This window comes from Herpailurus yagouaroundi, unplaced genomic scaffold (genome assembly GCF_014898765.1).
Source record: "Herpailurus yagouaroundi ecotype Mexico unplaced genomic scaffold, PumYag 162, whole genome shotgun sequence".
Classification (NCBI taxonomy): domain Eukaryota; kingdom Metazoa; phylum Chordata; class Mammalia; order Carnivora; family Felidae; genus Herpailurus; species Herpailurus yagouaroundi.
Window position 1 is genome coordinate 73,055,309 of NW_024412403.1, and position 18,982 is coordinate 73,074,290.

The 18,982-nt window shown below is 37.8% G+C and overlaps 2 protein-coding genes across 2 annotated transcripts in view; both read left to right on the plus strand.

Moving 5' to 3' along the window:
- Nucleotides 1-3,638, plus strand: part of PIGX (phosphatidylinositol glycan anchor biosynthesis class X) — a gene marked incomplete at its 5' end in the record, with an annotated part of 31,791 nt that extends 28,153 nt beyond the window's left edge. The window contains one exon of the mRNA XM_040484868.1: nt 3,097-3,638. Coding sequence (XP_040340802.1) covers nt 3,097-3,240 — 144 coding nt within the window. The remainder of the gene's footprint in view (nt 1-3,096) is intronic.
- Nucleotides 3,639-8,920: 5,282 nt separating this feature from the next.
- The window catches only part of PAK2 (p21 (RAC1) activated kinase 2), a 94,254-nt gene continuing 84,192 nt past the window's right edge, over nt 8,921-18,982 (plus strand). Inside the window, exon 1 of the mRNA XM_040484863.1 lies at nt 8,921-9,207. The gene's annotated coding sequence lies outside the window, so the exon portion shown is untranslated. The remainder of the gene's footprint in view (nt 9,208-18,982) is intronic.

The window sequence follows — 18,982 nt, forward strand, 5'->3', positions numbered from 1 at the left end:
AGAGAGAGAGAGAGAGAGAGAGAGAGAGAGAGAGAGAGAGAGAGAGACATCAAGTGGGGGAAGGGCAGAGAGAGAGAGAGAGAGAGAGAGACAGAATCCTAAGCAGGCTCTGTGCTCTGTCAGCACAGAGCCCAATGTGGGGCTCGAACTCATGAACCGTGAGGTCATGACCTGAGCCAAATCAGGAGTTGGATGCTTAACTGACTGAGCCACCCAGTTGCCCCCCCCCCCTTTTTTAATGTTTATTTTGAGAGAAACGGAGAGAGACCCAAAATTATAAGATTTATTAATTTTTAAACAACAAAATGAGTTAATTTCACCATATTGCACAGAACAAGTGAAAAAAGGAAAATAAGACTCAAAGTAGTATTTCAACTATGATAAAGTTTTAGATCATTGTATTGCAATTTGTATATCTAAATCTAGGTCATTGCTGGCCATTTTTATAGTTTTGACCTCCCAACTTGTTTTCAGCTAATAAATTAGGTTAAGTATTCATACTTCATTAACTTTGGCTTTGTCTAAGGAGTGTACAGTTTTCTATTTACCTTTCGTTAACATGGTCTACTTCTTTCCTCTCTTCGGAGTGAGTAGTTTTATATAATCCATCTCTTTTCTTTCTCTTTTTTTTTTTTTTTCTGTCCTTTCCTTCCTCTTTTATGGGCTGCATTTTAACTGATGGTTGTAATAACTGTTTGTGTTTCTCTTTGTCTCTAATTCTCTTTAAGGCCTGCTTGCTTTGGTTGAGTAGCACAATCTGTGCCATCGTTTTCACAATTTACTTTTACAAGGAGTCAAATGGATTTGCAACCGAAGTAAAGTAAATTTAAAACATTAGGTAGCCTGTGAGTCAGATAAACATAAAGCAGATTTGTTCATATGTTCAATTGTGGATATTTAAATTTGAAGTATTTTCCTTGGAGTTGTGCTTTGAAGTCTGTCTACCAGCTAGCTGAGAAAATAACTACTTAGAGTGCAGGCTTACTGCAAAGCACTGCTATTTTGTTGTGGAGAACTCTCTTAGAACTGACAGTTGGTAAGATGTATGACTGTGCCAATATCTTTTGCAATGTAGAGTTGCTTTTGAGTAGATTTCCATTACCATATGGAACCCAAATTTTTTTTCAAACTCTAAAATATATCTGGAGCATTGCATTTGATTTTTTAAATGTGAATTAAGAGTATAATCAGTGTTTATTTATGATTTATTAATTTAAGGGGCGCCTGGGTGGCTCAGTCAGTTGAGCGCCGGCTTCAGCTCAGGTCATAATCTCACAGTTCATAAGTTCGAGTCCACATCGGGCGCTGTGTTGACAGCTCAGAGTCTGTAGCTTGCTTTGGATCCTCTGTCTCCCTCCCTCTCTGCCCCTCCCTTGCTCATGCTCTGCCTTTCTCTCTCTCAAAAATAAAATAAACATTAAAATATTGGTAGTGTGTTGGGAATGCAAGCTGGTGCAGCCACTCTGGAAAACAGTATGGAGGTTCCTCAAAAAACTAAAAACAGAACTACCCTACGACCCAGCAATTGCACTACTAGGCATTTATCCAAGGGATTCAGGTGTGCTGTTTCGAAGGGACACATGCACCCCAATAATTTATAGCAGCACTGTCAACAATAGCCAAAGTATGGAAAGAGCCCAAATGTCCATTGATGGATGAATGGATAAAGAAGATGTGGTATATATATATATACATTGGAGGTATATATATACTTGGCAATCAAAAAGAATGAAATCTTGCCATTTACAACTACGTGGATGGAACTGGAGGGTATTATGCTAAGTGAAATTAGTCAGAGAAAGACAAAAATCCTATGACTTCACTCATATGAGACTTTAAGAGACAAAACAGATGAACATAAGGCAAGGGTAACAAAAATAAAAACAGGGAGGGGGACAAAACATAAGAGACTCATAAATATGGAGAACAAACAGAGGATTACTAGAGGGGTTGTGGGAGGGGGGAAGGGTTAAATGGGTAAGGGGCATTAAGGAATCTACTCCTGAAATCATTGTTGCACTATATGCTAACTAATTTGGATGTAAATTAAAAAAAAAAATAAAATGCATTTCAAACTTCAAAAAAAATATTGGTAGTGTGCATTGCTACAAAATAAGTAATTACCTTATTAAAACATTTTGAATTCAGTTCTTTTAGACCATGTAACTTGAAATAAGAGGTCATAATTAAGCCCTTTGAATTTGTGTGTGTGTGTGTGTGTGTGTGTGTGTGCATGTGTGTGTGTTAGTATTGCTTGTTCATATATACCAGAAAAATAGGTGACTATTACTACAGTGGTGATCTATACACTAAGGCTTGTTGGTTTAAGACACCATTTTTTTGGTAGGGTGGCTTTGTTACAGATTATGTTGGTAACTTTTTTTTATGTGAAATTGTAATCCAGATATTTATAAAAAGAAACCAAAAATAAAAGTATTCCCAAGTTACCTAAATTTTAATATTTTTAAAAACTATTTTAACCTATAAAATTTACTAGAATTTCTAATTGAACCTCTTTATCTTCAAAACCAAATAGAAAATAGAAACTAAGTTGAACATAGAACTTTTGTATTACAGGCTAGTAGGACAACAGATTTGATGTTGTACCAATAAAAGACCTATTCAATTGTATAATTTGTGAATGGACTTTTAAAAGCTATTTTGGAGGAAGAAACAAAAAAACAGGAGTAAATGGATACTTAGCTTTATTGTTTTAATGTTTTTTCTTTAGGGCTTTAACTGTGAGAGAATTCTGTATTCTAATAGAAAACATAGTAAGAGGAAGTAAATGTTTATATTGATTACAGAGGTGATGATGGGAGATAGCATCTGCAGAAAGCAGAAAAAGTCAAAACTAAGGAGAATTTAAGGATTATTGTGGGGATTGAGTCTGATTCTGTTATATTAAATAAAATGTTGAATACAAAAGAATCACTCAAATAGTAATGTTACATGTAGTGTAGCACTGGCTGGAAGATATTTAAAAGAAACAAATTAAATTAAAAAATTAAAGAAATTGTGGTTTCACCTTAAGGTGTGCATTTTGAATATCTCTAACTTCTCTCTCTTTCTTCCTCTCTCTCTCTTTCTCTATAGGTATATAAGAATGTGACTCTACAGGTTCCAGTGGGACTGACTATACATACATCTTTAGTATGTTCTGTGACTCTGCTCATTACCATCCTGTGTTCTACTTTGATCCTTGTGGCTGTTTTCAAATATGGCCATTTCTCCCTATAAGTTTTACCGAGTTAAGTGCTTTCCATAAACCTAAATAAGACCTATTTACTTGTGACTAGAAGTGTTCTTCTAGAATTATGTCATTATTTTTGTCTTCATTTATGACTAAAATTATGTCTACTAGAGGAAATTTTGGATCATTTTCAACTAATTCCAAAATTTAGTGCTCTGTTGTATAGACCTTTGGTAATCTTCAAGCTAGTGCCAATAGAGGAAACTTAGTTTCGTTAAATTAATATTTATTTTGTGAGAAGTGATTTTATCTTCATTTCTTTTACAAAAATGGGTACGTTATGTATTAGAGACAAATTATTCTCATTGTGAATAGAAACATTTAAATTTCAGCTAAAAATTGAGAAAATCATTATAAATAAGAATAAAATATTTTGGATGAATCAGTTTATTTAAACGTCAATTTTATGAGAATATTAAAGTTACTTATCCAGAGTTTAAAGAAAATAAAGGAGAGCTAAGAAATTATTAATATCAAAATTGATTATTCCTTAAAGCATTTCCACACTTCTTTTATATTTTATTATACTCTTCTGAGTATATGAATTTACAAAGGGCTTAATGAAACTACGTACTAACATTTAGTACTGAATTTGTCAAGAAGACAATTCAGATTGTCATTTTAAAGAGTATATTTTATTAAGTTGTACATGTACAAAAAATCTTTTTTGCATCTTCAGTGATTTTTTTTAAACAAAAGCTTTTGATGTACTGTTTTTCTTGGGGAAAAAAGTAGAAAATAAAGTAAGTGCCATAAGCTAGTTAAAAAATAAAAAGGCAAGCATGTTCTTCTGTTTATTTAGGGCAGTGCACTTAGGACAAGCATATTCCGAAACAGAAGCCAATAAACCAGGGTATGTTGGCAATGTTTGTTTTATATAGAGTAATGGAATGATAAACATTTATATATATCACTGCTTAATTTCCTAAAACATTCTGGTGTTTTTATAGGAATAAATCTTTTGTATTTTGACATGTATGACTTGACTAGTCAAAATATTCTTTTTAAAGGTGTGTTTAAGAACTTAAATATTGAAAAAAGCAACCAAGTGCCATAAAACAGAAATATTAGAGATCGATAAAATTTCAACCGGTCTAATTTTATACTTGTTTAATGTTTTCTTATAAGAAAGAACTCCATGCTTTTTACAAGCATTTCTTTCATACTGGGATTTATATAGTGGCATTGAAGTAAAATTATATGTCAGTCAAAATTCAGTAACATCAACAGACAACATTTTGAAATATGGAGAGGGGAACATGGTACCTCTTAAGAGTATATGTGGAGTAGAGGGCAGAGTGGACATATATCTTTATTTTCTTTTGCGTATTAGCACCAAGTTTCATCAGTATTTAAACAAGTTTTCAAGTTAATATTTGAGATGGTGGTTTGGAACATGATTCAGCCACTTACGTATTTATACAGGTATTCAGAAGTGTAATAAAAATGTGAAAGTAAGTGAAGAGTACTTTCATATGACTCTTCTTGCCTAATAAGTGGTTGCTAATGACATTACTTTTGATACAGTGGAACATTTCTGGCTTTGAAATCTTTATATTATCTTCTTTGGATGCTTAAAAAATGAATAAGCACTTTATTTTTTGTAATTAAAAAAATTTTTTTAAATTAAGCTCTATTCCCAAGGTGGGGCTTGAACTGATGTTGAGAGTCACATGCTCTGTCTACTGAGCCAGCTAGGTACCCCTAAGCACTTTATTTTATTTATTTGTTTGTTTGTTTGTTTTTATTTTTGAGAGAGTGAGTGAGAGTGTAAGAGGAGCAGAGAGAGGGAGAGAGAGAATTGCAAGCAGGCTGTGTGCTGTCAGTGCAGAGTCCAACAGGGGGCTCAGTCTCACGACCTGCAAGATCATAACCTGAGCTGAAATCAAGAGTCAGAAGCTTAATCATCAGAGCCACCCAGGAGCCCCTAAGGACTTTACTTTTGTAATCAGTTTTGTAATTCAGTGTATGGTCTTTTTTGTTTAAGCTAAGAAAATAGGTACTGTCCTATTGGTCATTCTGTTCCAGTATCTGCTCCACTTTTATGGTTTAGTTTTCTTAAAGTAATATGTTCTTTTGGATGAACATAACAGAGACGTGGGTTACCTCAACTAAGGGTGGTGATGGGGCAGAGATTATTTGAGTGTGTGTGTGTGTGTGTGTGTGTGTGTGTGTGTGTGTGTGTATCTAAGCCACTCTACCAAGAATTTACATTATTTAGCTAGATCTCCGGGAAGATGGTATAATATATGACTTGGGAACTGGAAAGATCTATGGCAGCTCTTAATGATTTCAGAATATAATGAGTTTAAGGACTATTCTAGTAAGATATTCTATTTCAAGCTACTCACCTATATTTTCATAATTAGTGCTTATTGGTAAGATAAATTAGAGTGAGGTGACCAACACCTATCTGCATTATCCTCCAAACTTACAAAATATTCATTTGGCAGGTTGTTGAATGTAGAGTTGAGAGAATGAAATAATGTGGATTAAGTATGCTCTTCAGGATCATCCTAACCAGTGATAGGATGAGTAGGTTTAGCTATCTATCTGATTTGCATCTTAGACCTTACTTCTAGAATCCGTTTCCTCCTGAAGTGTATCTTTTTAATGAGTTCCTTTAGTAGGTCCCTGTTGTTGACAACATCTTTTTTTTTAGTTGAAGTATAGTTCACACACAACGTTACAGTTAGTTTCAGGTATACAACACAGCTATTCCACAAGTCTATATTTCATGCTATGCTCACAAGTATAGGTACCATTGTCGCAATACAATGCTATTACAATACCAGAAACATTTTTGTTTGATGATATCTGTATTTTACCCTCATATGACCAATAATTTTGCTACACATACACTTCTAAGGTTGGTTATTTTATCTTGGTGTAATATTTTGGTAATCTTGGTAAATATTTTTCCATTGTCAACTGGTACGCATTGTTGCAGTTGAGAAATCTTCAGAAGTTTAATAGTTATTTCTTTGTAGGGTAGGTCTTTTCTTTCTAGTTGCTTTATTTTTGGTATTCTGCAGTTTCATATTGACATGTTTGAAAAGATGTCTTTTCTTTACCCTGGTTGGGCTTCACTTTGCTTCCTGAATCTGACGGATCTTGTCTTTATTCAGTTCAGGAAAATTCTTGGCCATTATCTCATTATATACTGCCTCTTTTGTCTTCTCTCAGAGTTCTTGCTAAGCATATGATAGACCTTTACAATCCATCCCCATGTCTCTTGATCTTTCTTTCATATTTCCCTTGTCTCTGGGCTATTCTCCATAATTTCTTTAGATCTATGGTCCAGTTTAGTAATTCTCTCTTCATTATATAATCTGCTATTTAACCGAAACATTGGCTTTGATTTTAATTATTAAATTCTTTATTTTTAGAAGTTCTACTTGGTTACTTCTCAAAATTGCCTGGTCACTTTTAAAAAAATACTATCTTGTTTCGGGGCACCTGAGTAGCTCAGCCATTTGAGTGTCTGACTTCAGCTCAGATCATGATCTCATGGTCCATGAGTTCAAGCTCAGCATCGGGCTTGCTGCTGTCAGTGTAGAGCCCACATTGAATCCTCTGTTGCCCTCCCCATCTTGCATGCTCTCTCTGAAAAATAAACATTAAATAAATAGTATCTTGTTTCTTGCTCCTGTATTATTTTGTTTAATCAGTTTAATAAACTCATTTTCTATTCTGTAACCAATAATTCGACTCTCTAAAGTTCAGACTTCATTATTTTGTTCACAGTTTCTGCTGATTCATTTATGGTGCCTTATTTTCTCAGGTATATTGTAGTTATATTTTGGGTGCTTATATTTAGCTTTTGAAATCCTGTTTATCTTTGGGAATCCTTTGAGTCCTGGGTTAAGAGTGAACCTGTGTGGTGAGGATTTGTATTTGTTTCTTCCAGGCCTCCAAGCACTACCAGCCTGGGACTACTTTCTTGTCCTGAAGTTTCCTGGACAGTATAGGTAATGTCAGTTTGAACTTTCAAACACATGTGAGGGAAAGTTTCTGATTATGAATTCTAAAGAGAAATTGTTTCCCCCTCCATACCAAGTCCAGACAAACATACTAATGTCTGCTTGTCTCCCAGGGCTGGTGCAGGGGATATTTTTTATCCTCAGTCTATTCTTGGAGGGCATAGCCCTTTGAGTTTCCCAGTCTTATGCAGGAACAATGTCCCAGCTCTTTGTACAGCCCAAGGCCTTGTCTTTGCTCTTCTGTCCAGCCAGTAAAAAAAAACAAAACAAACAAACAAAAAACAAAAAAAAAACCCAGAAACAAACAAACAAAAAACCATTTTCTGAGATAAGTATATACCCTCAACACAACCATAGCTTCACTGTCCTGCTTACTACTCAGGTTTTTTGCTGTCTCTTTGGGTTGAGTGTGGGGTTGGAAGACTGTCAGAGGTATTCCTCCTCCTTTCTTGAAAGCTTAGTTATGCCTTCGAAAGGATGTTCTATTTTATCCAGCATTTCGGTGTGTTTAATAATGGGACTGTTTTTCAGGTTATCTAGTAATAGTGTGCCATATTGGTCTTTGATTCCTTTCTCTCTATATCAGTTTGGATTCTACATGTATAGATAAACACAGTCTAGCTGCCTTTTTCCAGTTCTGCTTTCTCCTTAGTATCAGTCATGATTACAGCCTTTCTAGTTTATTTCCTTCTATTCTTGCATCTATATACTCCATTCGCCGCACAGCAATCTAGTGATCTGAAAATGTAAGCCAGATAAAATCACTTCCCTGCTTAAAACTCTTTAGTAGCTTCTTGGAATAAATCCAAATTCTTTAGCATGGCATTCAAGATTCTTCTTGACCTGAATCTTGTCCACTCTACTGTTTTATCACAGTACATTACTCTTCTTGCTCTAAGCTCAAGCTACACAGGTCTTCATAACTGACCATAGCAAGTCCTTTTCTTCCTCCTGCCTATAATGCTTTCTCCTAGGGGCTTCTCATGGCTCTCTCCTGTTCTCAGCTTAAATGCCCCCTCCTTAAAGATGCTTTCTCTGGCCACCGGATCCAAAGTAATCTCCCCAGTTGTCTCCTCATACCAGATATCACTAGTTTAATAATTGTGCTTGCATATTTGTAAGCTGCACAAAGGCAATGTGACTCATGTTCACCCTTGTATCCCTGATAACTAAATGTCTGATACATTTTAGATGCTCAAATGTTTGTAGAGTTACTGAATACACTGATGGACTCCACTGTGGATAAAACACGAAGGCCTTGATTTCAAGGAGATGGGACTTATTTTAGCAGCAAGACATAGTAAGAGTTTGTAAGTAAAATGCAAATGGGTAATGGATGAGTTCCCAGAAACAAATGTTCTGGAGCAGGTTTATGTAACAGCAGTGTCAGTCAAGCATCTTTGGTTGGCACAGACCTGACTGGAGACCATGCTAAGTTAAAAGAGGAACTGGCTCTCCTTCTCAGTTTAAAGAATATTCCCTAAACCCCGTCCCCAAAAAAAGAAAGAGAAAGGCGAGAAAAGCAGACTGCACGTCTCCAAACTACGACTCCCAGCAGCCCCGGGCGAGCCCGCCCAGCGGGAGGTGGTGCCGATCTCCACCCCGTGGAGCTCGGTGCTTGGGCCGTCGAGGGGGCGGAGTTCTGGCCCCGCCCCTACCCGCTCCCCGCCGTCGCCCTCCCCCAGGGTTGTGGCCACGCGCAGCGGCGGCGGTTGTTCCGCTTCCCCTCTGGCCCGGGCCGTCGCCATTGCCGAAGGCTCCCTACCCTCCCCTCCCGGCGCCCGTGGGGCTCGGCTGCCGCTCGGCTTTGCGGTAGCAGCGGCTGCGCTCCAGCGCGGCTCGTCTTCCCGCCCCGCTTCCCCCTCCCTCCCTGCCTGCCCTGCGCCTTGCGCTTGCCCGGGGCGGTTCCAGAGCCCGCCGGGAGCTCGGACCGAGGCGCCTCGCTGGGGCGGGGACCTTCCCTCGCCTGGGGTAAGTGTGCAGGCGGGCCGGGACGCGGGCCGTCGCTCTCTTCCTCCTTCTTTCTCCGCGGCCTGGCCGGCGCCAGCGGCCCGCGGCAGCCTACCTGCTCGGAGCAGCGCCGGGGCAGTCGCCACCTGCGTGCCTGGAGCCGTGGCTCCTGGGGCGGTGGCTCATTGTCTGCTCCCTAGGGCTGTTTTCTTCGGCTTCAGCCCGAAATGGGAAGCTTGCTGGGGTGGCGAAGTCTGACTCTTCCTGGACCCAACCCTGCCCAGGGCCGTGTCGCGCCACAGGCTCTGCCCACTCTCGGTCTCCCTTCCCTAGCCTTTCAGCTTCCTCCTGTTCTCAGTTTACTTTAGTGTTCGACCTAACGACTCAGGTTTTAGTCCTCGATGATTTTTCCTGAGTCCCAGCTCCTCCTTGCTACCTCTCTGGTCATCATAGTTTCATTGCTTAGGCATATATGGTCTCTAGTCCCTTTACTCTTTTCTAAACTACAATGTGAAATCTCTTCCATATTTCGTATTGGTAGAAACATAGTTTTCCGAGAGTTTGAGGGCCTCACCTAACAACCGAACTTTTGGGTCTTCTCGTGATTCTTGTTTGATCTTCAGCCAGGAGGTGAATATTTGCTTCTTTAGGTAATTTAGGTGAAGGTTGGCTTTTCACCATGTTTGGCTTTCTTTAAATCAAGACACATACGACATTGCTGCAACATCCTCGGTGGACTCAGCCTTTTGAGTATTTCTTTAAAGTCATCCCAGAATTAAAGTATGAAAAGTAATTTCTGTTGTCGGTTGGTGTGGGGCTGTATCCTCCTTGTATCTTTTAATTGGAATACTCTAGGCAATTGTGAGCGTGATTTGTTTCCTCTTTGATAAATCATGTACAACTTCCATTGACAGTTATTTCATTTCTCCTTTAAAAGTGATCTATAGTTGTTTTTTTCTTTTTAACCTCTGTAAAAGACAATCAAAATGGTTAGGCCTAAAATTAGACTCCGACGAACTGTGTTTTGGATCAAGGTTGTGCACGTCACGTTTTTTCCCCTGCTCTGTTAGACTCTTCCGCTCTTATTAAGTAGGCAGGATATTGAAATGTACAAGAATTTGCTTGGGGGGGGGTTTAGTTTTGTAGAGTTATCCAAAAAAATAACATTAAATAAAATTAGATTGGGTTGAAGGCAGTGAACAGTAATTTTTAAAGCAGGTTACAACTTGTCAACTCTGCCAGAAACTCTGTGGCATTGGTAAAACACACTCATACTAACTTCTAAATGTTTTTTATGTGTGTATATGTATATACACACACATACACATATTATATACACACTTATAAGTGGAAAGCTTTGTTCATGTTCTCCTATTAAGCTATTAAGGGTATTGATTTAAGGCAATTCTTTCGTCCTTGGCTTTTAAATCTTTCTAGCTATTAATTATACAAGAACACTGATGTACATTAGGAAAAATGAACCTTAAAATGTTTTTGAACTGTAATATATGTAGGTATTAAGCCTACTTCCAGGTTTTGTTGAAAGTGGTTGATGTAAATTCAGCGAATTTTGTTTTCATTAAATACTCCATTTTTACCTAAGTGTTAGTACTGAGCCTTAATACTGTCATCATTTGATGTCAGTTGTCCTTAACTTAATTGAGAGGTCTTGTTGCAGGTATAAAAATGATAGAGTGTGTAGTTTGGTGTATAATGTCAGCTTTTCTGCCAGTTTCTATAAGCAGATAGTTGGTGTTTTTTTTTTTTTTAATATTTATTTATTTTGAGGGGTGGGTGGGCAGAGAGAGAGGGAGACACAGAATCAGAAGCAGGCTCCAGGTTTTGAGCTGTCAGCACAGAGCCTGCTATGGGGCTCAAACTCACGAACTGTGAGATCTGTGAGATCTGTGAGATCGTGACCTGAGCCAAAGTCCAACGCTCAATTGATTCAGCCACTCAGGTGCCCCTATAAGCAGATAATTTTTACCAAGGAAGAGTTCCTTATTCCTCTTCCCTTAGGGCCTTGATTTCTGGTTTACCATTATTCAAAAGGAGAGTTACTCTTCTCGACTTTGTGACGTTCATTACTAACCTTGCAAACCTAAAATTGTAAAGTAATGGTAAGTTTGTACTTGAGGTGTATCTACTAAACAAATGAATTGGGGTTCCTATGGTTCTCTGATCTTTATGATAGGCAGGTTTCCAAGTAGACGTGATTAACAGTGGTGTATATTTCTTTTTTAGTATACTTTTTTAAAGAAAAAAACTTAGAACTTGTTCAGGTAACTAAGGATAAACTTTCAGTTATTTTTTTTTTTAAAAAGAGAACTTGTTCATATAGACTAAAATAAGTAGGTACTTTTAAATCCTTATGTTTATTCTGTCAATATTGATAATTCTAATATTCAAGTATGTTTCTTTTGATTAAAACTTGAAACTGGACCTTGTTGAAGGCTTTAAGCCTTTGGGATTCTGATGTTTGTTTTCAAAAGCCCTCCCAGTTAGAGAGCTAATTCGAGGCCAGTCAGAGGGCTGGTTAAGTTGCTGACAAACCTCGGTTGTCCCTTGTATCCTTCTGGTACCTTGGTAGAAACTGAAAGAAGAAAAAATAGCCCCCTTGGCTTTGAAGAAGTACTGATTGTTTTCTTCTGTGATCAGAATTTTCACTGCTTCTTCATTTTAGGATCACTAACCTATTTAAGAATAGTCATTCCGAACATTCCTGCAGGATTTCAGAGTACTAGCCTATTATTATCTCTGAGGTACATTAGCACTTACCATTTCATGTATCTCAGACGGTTAGATGCTGGAGACCTGGGTTTGAATCTTGGCTCTTCTAGTTGACTCTGGGTAACACATGTTCTCTTTTCAAGATTTGGTTTTCTTCATCTGTAAAATGGGGATTGATAGTAATAATCATATAATACAAATTTCATGGGGCTATTTAAAGTAAATGAGATAATGCAGGTAAAGTACTTTGTGAATGTAGTACTTAAGTTCTTTATGGAGGTTAGTTAATATTCCATTCGAAAATAGGCTTTACATTTAATTTCTTCTGTAACAAGCTCCCAAACTTAAGTTTAAGAATGCTTTCTGGAAGAGGTTGGAATCTCAGGACCAAGTTTCTGAAACCATAACCGTTAAAATTATTTTTTGGGAAAAGTTTTGCCACAGATATAAAATATAGGTTTTCTAAGTACATGCTTTTCAGATTTTAAAAAGTATGCATATTTCTCATAGAAAATTTGGAGAGTAGTGAAGATTGTTAAGAAACAGGACAAAAATCACTTTAGCCTCAAATAACCATCATAACAGACTAGTGCTTTTTCCCTTATTTTTACATTCCAGAAGCGGTTTTTGCTTTTTATAAAAGGTTCCAGCAACTCTGGGCGCCTGGGTGGCTCAGTTGGTTGAGCGTCTGACTTCGGCTCAGGTCATGATCTCGCGGACCATGAGTTTGAGCAGTGCCTAGAGCCTGCTTCAGATTCAGTGTCTCCCTCTCTGCCCCTCCCCCGCTCGCATTCCCTCACTCCCTCCCTCCCTCCCTCCCTCCCTCCCTCCCTCCTTCTCTCTCTCTTTCTCTCTCTCAAAAACAACTCAATTATTGGGGCGCCTGGGTGGCGCAGTCGGTTAAGCGTCCGACTTCAGCCGGGTCACGATCTCGCAGTCCGGGAGTTCGAGCCCCACGTCAGGCTCTGGGCTGATGGCTCAGAGCCTGGAGCCTGTTTCCGATTCTGTGTCTCCCTCTCTCTCTGCCCCTCCCCCGTTCATGCTCTGTCTCTCTCTGTCCCAAAAATAAGTAAACGTTGAAAAAAAAAAATTAAAAAAAAAACAAAACACAACTCAATTATTTACAATAAAAAAAAAAAATGAACATTACTCTTTCCTCACTTTCTAGTCCCATTCCCTACAGGTACCCCTGCTAACAATTTTGTTTTCTTTATGAAGTTAGGAATAAGCATTATGTTTGTGGGTTTAACCAATTTTTTTAAAATAAAAGATCTGGTCATTATATAATCTTTTCCATCCCAATACACATAGCTGTACTTCATCTTTTTAACAGTCATGGTGTAGTCTATTGTATGGTTGCACTTTATTCATGGTAATTTATGTTACAGTGGTCCTCCCTTATCCATGGAGGATACGTACCAAGACCTCCAGTGGATTCCCGAAACCAGGGATAGGCTGAACCTTATATATACTGTTTTTTCCCATGTATACATATCTGTGATAAAGTTAGTTTATCATTTAGGCACAGTAAGAGATTAACAACAATAACTGATAATACAGTAGAACAGTTATTACAATATGCTATAATAAAAGTTATGTGAATGTGGTGTATCTCAAAATATCTCATTGGATTCTACTAACATTTCTTGTGATGATGTGATGATAAAATGCCTATATGATGAGATGAAGTGAGGTGAATGGTGTAGGTAGACACTGTGATGTAGTGATAGGCTATTACTGACCTTCTGACCAAACCTCGGTAGTAGGATCCAGGACTGCGGTTAGACTGCTGGCAACTGAAACTGTGGAAAGAGAAACCGTGGGTAAGAGAAGACTGCTGTGCAGATCTTCATCAACTTACAATGGGGTTTTGTCTCAATAAACCCACTGAAAGTTGAAAACATTGTACGCCAAAGCATTATAGCTCAGTCTAGCCTACCTTAAATGAGCTCAGAACACTTAGGTTAGCCTACAGTTGGGCAGACCCCTCTAACACAATGCCTGTTTTATACTAAGGTGTTGAATATCTTATGCACTTTATTGAATAGTATACTGAAAGTGAAAAATAGAATGGTTTTAAGTATTTCAGTTGTTTATCCTCTTGATCACGTGGCTGACTGGGAGCTGCTGCTTGCAGCTACTGCCCAGTGTCATAAGACAGTGTGGTACTGCATATTGCCAGCCCAGGAAAAGAGCAAAATTCAAAATATGGTTCCTACTGAATGTAGAAACTTCACTTTCATACCATCGTAAAGTCAAAAAACTGTAAGTTGAACCATGAGAAGTCAGGGACAGTCTGTATTCTCAATTTTCAGCAAGTAAACCTGGAGCCTTAGTGAATTTACTATATCTTTGTGCACATGTGTGTATACACAAATATTTCCTTAAATAAGATTTTTAAGTGTGCATTTTAAGTTTTGATTGATGCCAAATTGCCATCCTAAAAGGCTATATCAATCTATACTTCTTTATTGAATTGTCGAAGCTTTTCATACATGATAGATAATAATCTTTTACTTTCTGTTTAAGCCCTTTCCCATTGCATGTTTATCAAAAACATTCTTCTTGGGGCGCCTGGGTGGCGCAGTCAGTTAAGCGTCCGACTTCATCCAGGTCACGATCTCGCGGTCCGTGGGTTCGAGCCCCGCGTCAGGCTCTGGGCTGATGGCTCAGAGCCTGGAGCCTGTTTCCGATTCTGTGTCTCCCTCTCTCTCTGCCCCTCCCCCGTTCATGCTCTGTCTCTCTCTGTCCCACAAATAAATAAAAACGTTGAAAAAAAAATTTATAATAAAAAAACATTCTTCTTAATTGTTGTATTGGGGTGCCTGGCTGCCTCAGTTGGAGGAGCATGCAACTCTTGATCTTGGGGTCATGAGTTTGAGCCCCATGTTACGTGTAGAGTTTACTTAAATATATAAAACTTTAAAAAAATAATAATTGTTGTACTATCCTTCTGGAATTAGTGTCTGTGCACAATAGGGGTAAGGAAGAGTTTTAACAATGTAAAATAGCTTGGCTATTGAAGTGAAATACGGGCATAGAAAAAATTTTAAGAGTTTTAGGTTGCTGTGAAAATGGATTATAGAGATTCAGGGTGTAATATTGTAATGGTTTTATTGTAAGCATCACATCTGAAAAGCAAGCAAACAAACAACCAAAAAGCCCTTTTATCCCCATCTTTTGTCCTCTACTGATTTCATCCTCATCCATTTCCACCTGTGTGTGTAGCTCTCTTTGGCAGTTTTTCTTGAGCTCCACTCTGGTTCAGGTATTCTTATTGTTCTTATATATTTTCTTAACATGTTAATCCATAATCTTTATTTGCAGTGTGGGGAAAGCCTGAGTTATTCATCTAGAAATGAGAGTTATTTCTCAATTTTTGCCAGTTGAAACTAATCAAAGAGGGAGGTGTAAGGAAGAACTCACTAGTGTTAGTTAAAAGTAATACATGTACTGGAGCCCCTGGGTGGCGCAGTCAGTTAAGCATCTGACTCCTGATCTCAGTTCAGGTCATGATTTCACAGTTCATGAGTTCACGCCCCCCATCCTCATGGGATTCTGTCTCTTCTTCTCTTTGCCCCTCCCCTGCTTGTGCGCACACTCTCTCTCAAAAATAAATAAACTTAAAAATTCTTTTTTTTTTTTTTACATTTATTCATCTTTGAGAGACAGAGAGAGACAGAGCACAAGAGGGGGAGGGGCAGAGAGAGAGGGAGACACAGAATCCAAAGCAGGCTCCAGGCTCCGAGCTGTCAGCACAGAGCCCGAGGCGGGCCTTGAACTCCTGAGCCGTGAGATCATGACCTGAGCCGAAGTTGGACGCCTAACCGACTGAGCCACCCAGGCGCCCCCAAAAAAATTTTTTTAAGTGCTACATGTACATATGCATGCAGAGCACTTTTAGCTTGCACTACTGAGTTCTTCCTCACATCTTTCTGATCAAGCTATTGGTAATGTTTTTTCATGTGAATGTTTAATAGGTTCTGGAAAGCTAGAAGGTTTCATTTTGGCCTTTTATTTCATTAGGACAAGGTGATTTTAAGGTGTATTCTCAGCTTTGAAATTTTTAATTTCTGTTCTTAATTTATAGGCTTGTGAACAAAACAAAATTATTATATAATAAAAATATGAGCAACAAAAGGTGGGTAAAGCATGTAAAGAAAATTTCAGGTGCTCTAAAGAGTAAATTATTAAAGAAGGGAAAAGTTACATTGGCACATATAATAGTGGAAATAGAACTAAATGTTTGATACAGTATCTCTATTGTAAATTGTAAATTCTTACTGAACTTTTTTCACCTTCTTGATTAAATACTTGAAAAGAATAAAGTTGCTTTTTTTAACCCCTTATTCCATTATGTATGGATATCAAAATACTGTTGATATTTTGTTATGCTTCTTGCCACTATATATGTATGTATACATACACACACAAATATATATACACACATATACATACACATATATATACACGTATACACGTACCTATATATGTGTGAGAACAGTTATATATATATGTATACACACACATGTATACACGTACACATATATGTGTGTGAGAACAGTTACTTTTGTAAAATTGGAATCCTGGTTTTTATAATTTGTTATCTTGCTAAATCTTGAACATTTCCCTTTGTTCTTAAGATCATTTTTTAATGTGGGGCGCCTGGGTGGCTCAGTCGGTTGAGCGTCCGACTTCAGCTCAGGTCATGATTTCGCAGTTTGTGAGTTGGAGTCTGGCATCGGGCTCTGTGTTGACAGCTCGGAGCCTGAAGCCTCCTTCGGATTCTGTGTCTCCCTCTCTGCCCCTTCCCCGCTCATGCTCTGTCTCTCAAAGATGAATTAACATTAAAAAAAAAAAAAAAAAAGATCGTTTTTTAATGTTTGCCTAACATTCCATTGTACAGCTGTGCTGTATTTGTTCTTTTCCTATTGCTGAATGTGTAACTTATTTCCTCTTTCTCTTTCTGCCCCTCCATTGCTGGTGCTCTCTCCCTCTCTCTCTCTCTCAAAATAAATAAACTTAAAAAAAATGTTTAAAAAATTTTTTAAAGAAGAGAGGTAATAATTGTCATTCTTAGAATGTCTCTGGTATTTTTACAATTAAGGATGGTGGCAACTGTTGGTTTTAGAGAAATAGTGTTATTTTATTCTGTTCCTACCTTACAACAATAGGAATGGCTTCTGAATTTTAGCAGATGTTTTTATGACACTTTTTAGGTGTTGATAAGGTTTTCCTTCTTTTAACTACAAATAAGTGTACATATCATAAATTTGCTAATAGCCAAAGGTATCCAAAGGGACATGTTATGAGGAACCAAAACCCCATTCATATTAGTCAAATGTGTAGAATTTATTGAAAGAGTAGAAAAGAATCTCAGAAATTTAGTTTAATAGTATACAGGCCAAATGGTAACTTACATAGTTACTTCTGTAGAATCTTGAGGAATCCTTTCTTTTTCATGAGTCAGTTTTGATAATTTGTATTTTCCCATTTTATAAATTTTTTTTTCAACGTTTTATTTATTTTTGGGACAGAGAGAGACAGAGCATGAACGGGGGAGGGGCAGAGAGAGAGGGAGACACAGAATTGGAAACAGGCTCCAGGCTCTGGGCCATCAGCCCAGAGCCCGACGCAGGGCTCGAACTCCCGGACTGCGAGATCGTGACCTGGCTGAAGTCGGACGCCTAACCGACTGCGCCACCCAGGCACCCCAATTTTCCCATTTTATATTTTTAAGATTTTCAAATTTGTTATATGGATGTATGTAATATGTTATAATTAAAATCTGGTATTTCTACCTTTTTATTAGTGATTTTGTTATTTTTCTTGATTTGATTTCTTTCTATGATTCTTGATTTGATGTTTGTCTACTTAGTTGTTTTTAATAACCAACTTTGAGGTGAATTCTTTTGGTTTTCTGATTTCCTGATTTCTACTTTTCTCCTTATTTTGATCTTCTTCTTTTTTTTTTTTTTTGAGCTTTTTCTACTCAAGTTCTTAGTTCCTCTTTTTTTTTTTTTTCTTTTTAAATAATGAAAGCATTGATGCTCTTAATTTGCTTTTGAGGACTGCTTTGGCTGCACTCTAAAATTTACATGAATCATGTTCTTATATTTATTACTTTCCAAATAGTAGCTCTAGTTTGATTTCCTCTTTGACTCAAGTGATATTTAGGACAGTTCTATTCACTCTGTTTTTATAGTCTTTTAAATTATTTTTTAAGATTTACTGGGGCACCTGGGTGGCTCAGTCGGTTAAGTGTCTAACTCTTGATCGTAGCTCAGGTCTTGATCTCAGGGTCATGAGTTCAAGCCCCATGTTGGACTCTCTGCTGGATGTGAGGCCTACTTTAAAATTTAAAAAAAATATTTTTTTAATTTACTGAGAGTTTTGTGCATGTGTGTATGATTTAAAGGATAATCCAATTTGGTGAATGTTCTGTGAAACTTAAAAACATTTTCTGTTTGGGTACCTAAGTGGCTCAGTTGGTCTCACAGTTTGTGAGTTTGAGACCATATCAGGCTCTGCGCTGACAGTGTGGAGCCTGCTTGGGATTCTCTCTCCCTCGCTCTGCCCCTCCCCTGCTCCCTGGCACTCTCTCTTTCAAAGTAAATAAGCTTTAACAAAAAAAACCACTTTCTGTTTTCAGAGTATATATGTAAAACTTTATTCAAATTCTCTTATTTGGTTTATTATTCCTTCTTAATAGTTCTTATTAATTATAAAATTTAGTCTTCATTAATTTTTAAATCTTAATATGTCAAAGACTGACAGGGTAGCATTGTTTTTAAGAGCCTTATTTTCACGTTGGGACTTTTACATTTTTGTTTCTTCTGCCTGAATCTTCTCTTCATACATTACTGTTTTGAAGGGGCCTTACCTGATCAGTCTACTAAAATAGTCCCCACCTAGCCCACTTGGTATCTGTCTTCTTGCCCTTCTGTGTCTTGTTTTGTTTGGTTTGGTTTGGTTTTTAACAGTAGGCTCCATGCCCAATGTGGGGCTTGAGCTCAGGACCCCGAGATTAAGATTCACATACTCTACTGACTGAGCCAGCCAGGCA